The sequence below is a fragment of the Hemitrygon akajei genome, chromosome 17 (assembly GCF_048418815.1).
Source record: "Hemitrygon akajei chromosome 17, sHemAka1.3, whole genome shotgun sequence".
Classification (NCBI taxonomy): domain Eukaryota; kingdom Metazoa; phylum Chordata; class Chondrichthyes; order Myliobatiformes; family Dasyatidae; genus Hemitrygon; species Hemitrygon akajei.
In genome coordinates, this window is record NC_133140.1 from 13,096,129 (window position 1) to 13,108,716 (window position 12,588).

The 12,588-nt window shown below is 43.4% G+C and overlaps 1 protein-coding gene across 2 annotated transcripts in view; it reads right to left on the bottom strand.

Annotated features, from left to right (window-relative positions):
* Positions 1-12,588, bottom strand: part of vac14 (vac14 homolog (S. cerevisiae)) — a 505,447-nt gene that overhangs the window by 20,255 nt on the left and 472,604 nt on the right. The window contains exon 20 of one of the 2 annotated variants that reach the window (XM_073069699.1): positions 985-5,525. The exons of the other annotated variant lie outside the window; for it this stretch is intronic. Within the exon in view, the coding sequence (XP_072925800.1) occupies positions 5,366-5,525 (160 nt within the window). The 3' untranslated portion in view covers positions 985-5,365. Of the gene's footprint in view, positions 1-984; positions 5,526-12,588 lie in introns of those variants that run through there. 2 annotated transcript variants of the gene reach the window in all.

The following is a 12,588-nucleotide window of genomic DNA, read 5'->3' on the forward strand; positions in this document are numbered from 1 at the left end:
CTGGGAAGGTTCGTGTCCATGATGGAGCTGGAAAGGTTCGTGTCCATGATGGAGCTGGAAAGGTTCGTGTCCATGATGGAGCTGGAGAGGTTCGTGTCCATGATGGAGCTTTTAAGATGATTAGAGGAAAGTTTAGCAATGTCAGAGGTACATAGATTTTGATGCAGAGAATGGTAAGTGCATGGAACACACTGGTGATGGTAATGTCAGATACATTCAGGACAGTTAGGAGGCTCTTAGAGATGCACATGGATGTAGGAAAAAAATGAAGGTTATGGGCCGCGCATGAAGGACGTTTTAGATTGATCGTAGAGTAGGTTAAAAGGTTGGCATAACACTGTGGGCTGAAGGGCCTGTAGTGTTCTATGACCAGGGTTTAGGAGAAGTCTTTCAAATATCAAAAAATGAAGCAATTCTGTAGAAAACCGTGCAGCATTATTTGAAATTTGATTGAACGTAACAGTAGTGTGGAGTTGTATATAACCTTAAAGGAACTACTTCCTTTTCTGCTTGGGGATCTTTATTTTCAGATTACCCATTTTCATTCTGATCTTATTTTTCATCTATTTCTAGGATTAGTTGAACTTCAATTGCTACGTTTGAATTCCAAACCAGTTAAGAGTTAGTTACTGTTTTCCCATTTGATTCAGCTTCAATTTTGTTTCAAAAACTTTGAAGAGAATTTGGGCTGTAACTTTGGCAACAGAACTTAATTAAAAGCTTTCATCATGTCCTGATGAAGGGACTTGGCCCAAAACATCTACTGTCCATTCCTCTCCAGAGATGCTGACTGACCTGCTGAGTTCTTCCAGAATTTTGTGTGTGCTATTCTGAATTTCCAGCATCTGCAGAATCTGTTGTGTTAAAGTAAAGCTTAATGCCAAACTGGAAATTCAGGTCACCAACCAAAGTTACAATAAAAATGACAAACACAAAGTACCATGTATGTAGAGTGGAGGTCAAAAATAATTTCTTTTACACATCTATGTACAACTCAAGTTTATTTCAATTTTAAATTCAAATGACAAGTCTCTTTGTAAACAAGAATAATAATGTTGATTCAGTGGACATACTGCCTTTATTTACAATCTGAGGCCATGATTAGTTCTTACTCTTTAGTTTTCAAAGAGGTTTATGACAAATTTGTAATCCACCTTCAGTGCAATTAAGGCAAGTGATTTGCTATAACTAGCTACTGGTGTATCAACTGGGCGTTCAGTTAGAGCTCTCAAGTACAGGCAAACACTCCCTCCATTTGCTTCAATCCACATCACTCCTTTTCATCACTGCAAATGGCAAATTCATAGGATGTTACCGCAACTACGCATACCATTGGATTCCTTGCAACCAGTGAGGTGCATTCACCTTTCCTTCAACGTGCTAGCTTCGGCCAGAGTCCTGAGTTCTTCCTACTCTGATGAATATTGGGAGGGGGAACACTCCTGTACTCAGTGAATGTTACACAACGAGTAACATGGTCTCCAACGTTCCACTTTCATCAGGGGCAAGTGGAGTGGGGTAATGAAACCCCCCTTCAACTCAGTGTGCAATGTGATACTGACCTGCGTCAGACCTGTGCAGTCGAATAAGCTCCATCCAGTTCAGTATCATGCAAACACACAAAGAAACAATGCGGACCTGTGGACAATGTTGGATCTCAGGGAATACAAAATACAAATTGGGACTATGGCCAGACATGACAAACAAAGAGGTCAGCATAAAGCAGCCAGACCCTGCTGTGGACTACACAAAGTGGTCAGAACAGGTCCTGTCTGAAATAGAGAGCAGCAGTACCTGTGGTAGAGAGCCTGTTCATGAACAACACTTGAGGTGAAGTGATACTGGTGCAGAATTTGTGAAAGAGATTGGGTGGATGGGTGGGGGTGGAATCTAAGATGAGAGTTTGGATTTATTCAGAGTCTCTGTAAATTTAAGTATTTTAAGTGAGGTCTTAACTGTACTGCCATGACATCTGTGTGAATTAAATCAGTGATGTACATTTACTTTTCTCCAGTACAAGACAGATTCCAAAATATATAAAGAAGGGCAGTGAACAGCTTTAAATTTGTGACGGGTATATAAAAGGAATTCCTATTTTTGTTGCTTCATTGTAACAAAAAGATGAAAGGTCCTGTCCAGTGGCATCAACTGAGTGGTCCCTGGACACACGTAGAATTGCTTAGCAGCCACTTGGCAAAGCTTCCCCTTCCATGATTTTTGACAGGGAAAGGGAAGATGGAAAAGGAGGAAGAGTTGGGAGAGAGATGGGAGTGAAGATGATGATGCCAGGACAACCAGCCAGCTTTTGTGTGTCCTACCGACTGTAAATTATTCAGCTTTTGAAGAAACTTTGAGAAATAACTGAGATACAACAGCCACATCAACTTCATGCTGCCAATGAAAGATGGAGACCACCTCGAGTGGATGATACTTCACAGACATGAACCACTGTGGGCTTCAACTTTGTGAGGCAGTGCTTGATTTTTGCATGTTTCTTGTCTCTGGAGAGGTTTTATGCTAAGTGGCCCATTAAAAGTGGCAGCATTTGAAAGGATGAAGTCTTAATATCACCATCCTCTCAACGTCAAGAGTTTTGTCTTTAAATCTAGCATTTCTGCACTTCAAATATTTCCCGTTATAAACTGGGAGTCAATTCGGTTAGAAATATTTAGTTAGAGTAAGGATCAATTTGTTTTGAGGTGATTTAGTCATGCTCCCTGTGATATGCTTGAAAGAAGGTTTCACATGAAGATCTGCTCACACATTGCCAGATGCAGTGACTGGTGGGGTACCACAAGGCTCAGTGCTGGGACCCCAGTTGTTTACAATATATATTAATGATTTAGACGAGGGAATTAAATGCAGCATCTCCAAGTTTGCGGATGACACGAAGCTGGGTGGCGGTGCTAAGAGGATGCAGGGTGACTCGGATAGGTTAGGTGATTGGGCAAATTCATGGCAGATGCAATTTAATGTGGATAAATGTGAGGTTATCCACTTTGGTGGCAAGAACAGGAAAACAGATTATTATCTGAATGGTGGCCGATTAGGAAAAGGGGAGATGCAACGAGACCTGGGTGTCATTGTACACCAGTCATTGAATGTGGGCATGCAGGTACAGCAGGTGGTGAAAAAGGCAAATGGTATGTTGGCATTCATAGCAAGAGGATTCGAGTACAGGAGCAGGGAGGTTCTACTGCAGTTGTACCAGGCCTTGGTGAGACCACAGCTGGAGTATTGTGTGCAGTTTTGGTCCCCTAATCTGAAGAAAGACATTCTTGCCATAGAGGGAGTACAAAGAAGGTTCACCAGATTGATTCCTGGGATGGCAGGACTTTCATATGAAGAAAGACTGGATCGACTAGGCTTATACTCACTGGAATTTAGAAGATTGAGGGGGGATCTTATTGAAACGTATAAAATTCTAAAGGGATTGGACAGGCTAGATGCAGGAAGATTGTTTCTGATGTTGGGGGAGTCCAGAATGAGAGGTCACAGTTTAAGGATAAAGGGGAAGCATTTTAGGACCGAGATGAGGAAAAACTTCTTCACACAGAGAGTGGTGAATCTGTGGAATTCTCTGCCACAGGAAACAGCTGAGGCCGGTTCATTGGCTATATTTAAGAGGGAGTTAGATATGGCCCTTGTGGCTAAAGGGATCGGGGGAATGGAGAGAAAGCAGGTACTGGGTTCTGAGTTGGATGATCAGCCATGATCATACTGAATGGCGGTGCAGGCTCAAAGGGCCGAATGGCCTACTCCTGCACCTATTTTCTATGTTTAATAAGCTGTGTTTGGATAAACATCCTGGCAATCAAATTTGCTGCTCTAATGTTGAAAATGGTTTTTTGTGGTGTCTTATGTAACTTCCTCCAATCACAGCATTTGGCTGGAGGAACAGTCCTGCAACAGTTACAGCCCTTCATAGATGAGTATGGTTGAGTGGTTTCTGTCAGGCATTTCTGAGACATTTTGCTGCACTTTATGAGTAAATTAGAATGCCACCCCTGGAAGTGTCAAGATATACTCTGTTATATAAAAGGAATAAACAAAGGTAAAAGCAATTTCATTCAGTGCATATCTAATCTAATTACTGACTTGTGTGCAAGTTCTCCAATGATCCCAGACCGGTACAAGTAAGTCGAGGTCACCAAATAAAACACAAGCCACTGAAGGCCTGCAGAATATAAACAGCAGTAACAGACAAGCAATTTAAAAAATGTTGCAAGAACTTCAATATTCAATATTGCTCTCCTGTCATACACCCTTCTCCCAAACAACTCTTAGTGCAGTGGTCAATTAAGACAGGATGCAGTTACATTGCATTCAGCAGTCTTGTGAATAAATAGCATTGAAGCTTGGGAAACAAGGAGTGGTGTGGTGGGAGCTTTAATGGTGCAACAAGGTGTTTGGCCATTCCCCAGCTCTGCTTTGGGAAGATATTACTTCAGCTTTGCATTACTTGAGCACTCTGCAGATTTCACGATTCGGTGTTTTAAAAAATATTATTCTATCTTGTGCACAGATATTAATTTTGAAATGATCAAATTGTCCAAATTCATTTTAATGTGACACACTTAGGGTATGAACTAAGTGTACTTTGACCATTGTCAGTTGTAATGAGAGAACACCTTTTGTTTCATTCCATTTAACTTGATGGATCTTCTTTGTTTTCTTTACAAAATCATTTTCTGTTAAAATGCACCTGCTTAATCTCTAGCAGTGTGATATTGATATCTGCATCAAGTATCTCAAATGATGGGTTGTGAGATGTTCTGTTCCTTTCAACAATGTCCCTGCACGATCTTTACCTGAGAAGAGTTTCTCTTCCCATTTCAAGCTATGGATCACGTCTCTGTTGGCCAAAACCAGTCATGAGCACCAGGAACAAACTGACTCTGCTCAAGATGCTGCTGACAAGGCTTCATAAGTGCACTGCAGCACAATAAAACAGACAAAGGGGGTTACATTACTGAATTCAACTAACACCATTGATCCTGTATGTGGAATGAGGATATTGATCTGAAATATGAAAGGGAAATCGGCCAAGTAATGTGTGAATTAATGATGAATAAGAGGTAATGAACTCTATGAAAAGACTATTGTACACAGGCTGGATAGCAGAGGAAGTGTGAAGGATGAACCACATGGGTCAATGGGGATGCATTGGGCACTATATTGTGAAAGTCTCCTGGGACTATAAATCAACAGGGGAATATTGGCCAACCTATGTGCAGTGAATATGTGTTGTGGTGAAGGAATATACATTGCAAAAGTAGTGGATCAGCCTGACTAAACTGGCTCTATAGTTTTAGCAAGTCCCAAAACTGGAAATCCGACAGTCAAGTGTGGCTGGAGTCCAGTCTCACAAGGGCAGCTTCCTCTCCAGCTGATCATTGCGACCTGCTCGTTGGTGTCTGGCCTCCAGGTGTTTGTTCTGCACCTTCTCAAAGTGTTGTAGAAGTTCGTTGTAGTCGATTTCTGAAGGAACTTGCCTGTTGGCGGTCGTGGACTTCTCACTGGGCCTGTCAATCAAAACACTTTCATTTAATGCATGGCAGACAAAAGGGAAGATTTAAAGCAAATGGACAATCAGTGACAACACAAGGGCCTATCCCTTCAAATGGAGCTGTATAATCTAGTCCCTTTTGACAAACCTTTTTAAATGTACGGTACAGAGTATCCCATCTGGTTGCATCACGGCTTGGTATGGAAACATCAATGTCCAGGAATGAAAACGTCTACAGAAAATGCTGGATACAGCCCAGTCCATCTCAGGAAATACCCTCCCCACCAATGAGCTGATCTACAAGCATCAATCATCATCAAAGACCCAACCATGCAGGCCATGCTCTCTTCTTGTTACTACCATCAAGCATGAGGCGCAGGACCCTTAGGTCCCATACCATCAGGTTCAGGTTCCTGAACCAGTGTGGATAACCTCACTCATCTCAAATCTGAACTGATTCCACAACCACTTTCAAGGACTCTTCAACTCATGTTTTCAGTATTACATTTTGTTACTACTTGCATGATTTGTCTCCTTTTGACCGCATCTATGGAGGGAAATAACAGTTGACATTTCAGACCACAGACCCTTCATCGGGATTGGAAAAGAAAGGGAAAGAAGCCAGGATAAGGTGGTGGGGAGAGGGGAGGGTTTCCAAACTGAAAGTGAAATGTGAAACCAGGTGGGGGGGGGGGGGGGGGGAGACTGCAAGCAAATGGATCTCAGTTTAGTAAAAGGTGACATATACGTACTTCAGTATTAAATTGACCTTGACTTTTGACTTAGATCTCTGCTTTAATCTACTTTCTTGGCAGCTATTCAGTAAACATACACTAAAACATCCAATAACCCTCGCATTAGGGTTATTGCTGATCAAATTTGCTGATGATACTAAGCTGGGTGGCAGTGTGACATGTGATGAGGATGTTAGGAGAATTCAGGGTGACTTGGATAGACTGGGTGAGTGTGCAGATACTTGCTAGATGACGTTTAATGTGAATAAGTGTGAGCTTATCCACTTTGGGTGTAAGAACAGGAAGGCAGATTATTATCTGAATGGTGTAGAGTTAGGTAAGGGAGAAATACAAAGAGATCTAGGAGTCCTTGTTCATCAGTCACTGAAGGTGAATGAGCAAGTGCAGCAGGCAGTGAAGAAGGCTAATGGAATGTTGGCCTTTATTACAAAGGGAATTGAGTACAAGAGCAAGGAAATCCTCTTGCATTTGTACAGAGCCCTGGTGAGACCACATCTGGAGTATTGTGTACAGTTTTGGTCTCCAGGGTTAAGGAAGGACATCCTGGCTGTAGAGGAAGTGCAGCGTAGATTCACGAGGTTAATTCCTGGGATGTCGGGACTGTCTTATGCAGAGAGGTTAGAGAGACTGGGCTTGTACACGCTGGAATTAAGGAGATTGAGAGGGGATCCGATTGAAACATATAAGATTATTAAGGGATTGGACAAGATAGAGGCAGGAAATATGTTCCAGATGCTGGCAGAATCCAGTACCAGAGGGCATGGTTTGAGAATAAGGGGTAGGTCATTTAGGACAGAGATAAGGAAAAACTTCTTCTCCCAGAGAGTTGTGGGGGTCTGGAATGCACTGCCTTGGAAGGCAGTGGAGGCCAATTCTCTGGATGCTTTCAAGAAGGAGCTAGATAGGTATCTTATGGATAGGGGAATCAAGGGATATGGGGACAAGGAAAGAACTGGGTATTGATAGTAGATGATCAGCCATGATCTCAAAATGGCGGTGCAGGCTCCAAGGGCCAAATGGTTTACTTCTGCACCTATTGTCTATTGTCTATAAGCCCCTCTTTCAGAGTGTTTATCTGTCATCTCCCTCTCTCAGTGCTCAGGATGTATCCTCCTGTTGCTAGCAATGGGAGCAACATGCATAAGGAAACTCCTGTGAGTCTTCAGGCTCCTGAACCTCCTTCCAGATGGTAATAACATGAAGAGGTACAGGATACTGATGACCCAGAAAAGTTTTTCAAGCAAGTTGCTCCCATTGCTATCAGCAGGACACATCCTGCGAACTATCAGGGGAACACTCTGAAAGTGGGTGGGTGAAGTGAGAAGGAAAAGGAACAAGGAGCTGTCCGAATTTTCACGGTGCTCCAGAGGTAGCTACTTGTGTAAGGTGGAATTCCAAATGGATATCCTATTTGTGGTTTTTTTACACTCCTGGGTCAGAGCACACTGTTGGATGCAGTGTGATACAATTAAACAGTGAACAACACCAGGGAAGCTGAGGTTAGGATGCATGGCTGCTCTGGAGAGGCGACTTTTTCATGCCGTTGGCAGTTACTGCATAGTACAATGCTTGACCACCCTTCTTAACGAGAGCCACAAAGAGGTAAGCCTGCTACATGAGTCTCGGAATGAGTCACAAGGGGAAAACAGGCTTGAAGAGTTGAAAGAGTGGAAAGGCTTCTGAAGAGAGCGATGAGCAGCCTGAATGTTTATCGGCTAAAGTTAGCATGATTTCCTTAAGGGAATATCTTGCCTGACAAATCTGTTGTAATTCTTTGAGGAAATACAAGCAGGATAGACAAAGGAGAATTGGTGGACATTGTGTATTTGGATTTTTGGAAGACTTTTGACAAGGTGCCACACATGAGGCTGCTTAACAAGATATGAGCCCGTGGTATTACAGGAAAGATAGTAGCATTGGCTGATTGGCAAGAGGCAAAGTGTGGGAATAAAGGGAGCTTTTTCTAGGTGGTTGCCAGTGACTAATGGTGTTCCACAGGGGTTGGTTTTGGGACCCCTTCTTCTAACGTTGTATGTCAATGATTTGGATGACAGAATTGATGGTTTTGTGACCAAGCTTACAGAGAGATGGAGGGTTGGTAGTGTTCAGGAAACAGGGAAGCTACAGAAGGACTTAGACAAATTAGGAGAATGGGCAAAGAAGTTGCAGATGGAATACAGTGCTTGGAAGTGCGTGGTCATGCACTTTGGTTGGAGCAACAAAAACATACTATTTTCTAAATGGAGACAAAATTCAAAAAATCCCCGAGGGTTTTCCCTGAGATGGATTAAGCAGTATCCACCGCTTTCTGTAGACTTTTCCATTCCTGGGCATTGATGTTTCCACACGAGGCCATGATGCAACCAGATAGGATACTCTCCACTGGGCATCTGTAGCAGTTCTTCACAGTGGCATATCTCTGGAAAATGGAAAATTATCCAGGGTTGGCTCATTCAGTTAATTCAGTCCAGTCCATTGTGTCATCAGTGTTCTCAGGCATCAGTAAGTCACCACAAAGGATCACCACCAACAATCAAATGTCACTCTCCAGATGCACCTTCAGTTTGGTTCCAGACCTTTGAAACACTTTGTTTTTACATGCAGCCATACAGATCATTTCATTACAACAGTGCATCAGAGTAGTACAGAGAAAGCAATAATGGAAAGCAGAATAAAGTGTTACAGTTACAGGGAAAGTGTAGTATTCAATAATCTTATAAAAGTGAGATAGAAGATGTTCTTGAGACTGGTGGTAGGGACTTCCAGGCTTTTGAATCTTCTGCCCAGTGGGAGGTGGGCGAAGAAAGGATATCTGCAGGGGAGTGGTCTTTGATTATGTTGACTGATTTACTGAGGCAGCAAGAACTGTAGACAGAGTCCTTGGAGAGGAGGCAGGTTTCCACGATGTGCTGAGGTGGGTCTACAATTCTCTGAAGTTTCTTGTGGTCATGGGCAGACAGTTCGAAGCTATGCAGTCTTGTCAATATCAGAATCAGAACCAGGTTTATTATCACTGACTTCAGTCATGAAATTTGTTGGTTTATGGCAGCAGTACAATACAAGAAACGATTACTATAGGTTACAATAAGAATATGAAAATAAATAAATACTGTACAGATAGTGAGTTCATGGGTTCTCCTCACCTGGCCATCACCTCTCTCTTGTGCTCCTCCTCTCTCCCTTTCTTCCATGGTCCGCTCTCCTCACCTACCAGATTCCTTCCTCTTTATCCCACTTCATCCCCTCTCCCCCACCAACCTACCTTCCCCCTCACCTGGACTCACTTATCACCTACCGACTTGTACTCCTCTCCTCCCCCTACGTTCCTTTACTGACTCCGTTCCTTTCCAGTCCTGAAGAGTCTCAGCATGAAATGTTGACCGTTTATTCCTCTCCATAAATGCTGCCTGACTTGCTGACTTCTTCCACTATTTTGTGTGTGTTGCTCAAGATTTCCAGCGTCTGCAGAATATCTTGTATTTATGACGATTAAAAGTTAGCCACAGCTTTCAACTCTATTTAAAAATGCCCCAAGGGTTCCTTTACCTCCGTCTGAGAAGGCAGACATAAGGTCTCAGTTTTGCAGCCCAAGAGTTCCAGTTTAAATTTAAGAGGGATGGGATGGAAATGTTAGCACTGAACCATTGCTGTAGAGAAATGAATTCTAATTAGCAGAATGCTGGGATCCCTAGTCCAAGTTCCACACAGCCCAGCAGATACCACACAAGGAGCTCCTACTGAAGAGTAACAGCCTGGTGCCCCTGTGACCCACACAATGAAGTCAATAATCTTCAGCGCAGTCGGCCGGGGTGAGTCAATGTCAGTGTGGAGAATAAACTTGGGCAACAACACTATCAATCAGGAGCCTGATGGTCCCTGGGGTCCATCCAATAACTGTACAAAATTCACTGGTGTTTCCAATTCCTTTTCTCTTGCTGACATTACAGATGTTTAACACTGTGAATATCACATCCTTTTCTCTTGCTGACATTACAGATGTTTAACACTGTGAAAATCACTCTCTGATGGCTGACTGAGCTCTTCCAAACAGTGAACATAAACTGGGTCCGTGTGTGTGTGTAGGGGTCGAAGGCTGCTGAGTGATTCTGAGGTGAGTTGCTCTGAGCTCAGTCCACACCTGATAACTCTAGCACCTCCCTTTTCTCCAACTGTACACAGTGACCTGCTATGCACATATTTTTCTAACACTATTCTGACCTGCCGGATGGTAGTGACGAAGTAAAATTACAGAATTTAAAAAGGGAAAGCACTCAAGAGTTACAGCCAGCACCAAATGTGTTCCAAAGACAGCTCGGACCTCAGTAACCTACTGAATCGGGTTCTTTCCCAGTTTACGCATGCCTGACTTCTGTACGTATGAATGAGCGGCTGGGAGATCGGTGGGTTCGATTTGCCGGCCACTGAAGAGCTGCGCCCGTCCTCTGCTGCCCGGGAACTTGGTCCATAGCAGGTTTTGAATGGCTGAGGTAAATGCCCTGGTCAGCCCATGTTTCATTTAAATATAGAATTACAGAGCACTACAGCACAGAAACAGGCCCTTCGGCCCACCTAGTCTGTGCCCAACTATTATTCTGCTAGTCGTGGAACCATAGTGCTCCAGAACCTTCCCGTCCATGCACCTCCACAAAGTTCACTTAAATTTTGAAATCGACCCCACGTCCACCACTTCTGCTGGCAGCTTGTTCCACACTCTCACCGCTCTGAGTAAAGACATTCTCCCCACCCCATTCCCCTTAAATATTTCACCTTTCACCTCCAATCTATGATTTCTAGTTCTAGTCTCACCTAACTGCAGTGGAAAAAGCCTGCTTGCATTTACCCTGTCTATACCCCTCATGATTTTGTATACCTCTATCAAATCTCCCCCCATTCTCCAATGCTTCAGGGAATAACGTATTCAACCTTTCCCCATATCACACACAAAATGCTGGAGCAACTCAGCAGATCAGGCAGCATTTATGGAGAGTAACAAAGAGTTAATGCTTTGAGCTGAGACCTTTCATCAGGATAGTATTCCTTCAGCATTTTGTGTGTGTTGCTCAGGATTTTCTGCATCTGCAGAATCTCTTGTGTTTGTGGCAGGATACTTGGTAGTGTGGAGGAGCAGAGAGATCTGGAGGTACATGTCCACAGATCCCTGAAAGTTGCCTCACAGGTAGATGGGGTAGTTAAGAAAGGTTATGGGGTGTTAGCTTTCATAAGTCGAGGGATAGAGTTTAAGAGACGCAGTGTAATGATGCAGCTGTATAAAACTCTAGTTAGGCCACACTTGGAGTACTGTGTCCAGTTCTGGTTGCCTTACTATAGGAAGGATATGGAAGCATTGGAAAGGGTACAGAGGAGATTTACCAGGATGCTGCCTGGTTTAGAGAGTATGGATTATGATCAGAGATTAAGGGAGCTAGGGCTTTACTCTTTGGAGAGAAGGAGGATGAGAGGAGACATGATAGAGGTGTACAAGATATTAAGAGGAATAGACAGAGTGGACAGCCAGCGCCTCTTCCCCAGGGCACCACTGCTCAGTACAAGAGGACATGGCTTTAAGGTAAGGGGAGGGAAGTTCAAGGGGGATATTAGAGGAAGGTTTTTCACTCAGAGAGTGATTGGTGCGTGGAATGCACTGCCTGAGTCAGTGGTGCAGGCAGATACACTAGTGAAGTTTAAGAGACTACTAGACTAGTAGATATGGAGGAATTTAAGGTGGGGGGTTATATGGGAGGCAGGGTTTGAAGGTCGGCACAACATTGTGGGCCGAAGGGCCTGTAATGTGCTGTTCTATGTTTAACCATTCCTTATAACTCATGTCCTCAAGTACTGGCTACATCCTTGTACAAATTTTTCTACACTCTTTCACTCTTACTGATATCTTTCCTGTAGGTAGGTGACAGAACTGCACACAATACTTCAGATTAGGCTTTACCAATATCGTATACATCTTCAACATAACATTCCAACTCCTACTGTCACCAGCAATATCTTGTTGGGTGATCACATTTCTGACTGCGAGCTGTTTGTGTTTGAATAGAGCTCAGGAATGGAACCCAGCTGTCGCTTGGGGAGGACCTTCATCTGTTCAGCTCTAACTACAGCTAAGCAGAACTGCCTAATCTGCCCTCTCAAATTTGATTTACCTCTTTAAATTCAATGGATCAGTGTATTTCACAACTCAAGCATTGGGAATTTTCAAGATGGAGACCGGTCAGTGACTGTCAACAGCACACCTTGCACAGCAGAGGGTTGTAAGCTGAGCCTGCTCCATCACGGGAACTTGCCTGCTCACCATCTTCAATAGGCGATGCCTGA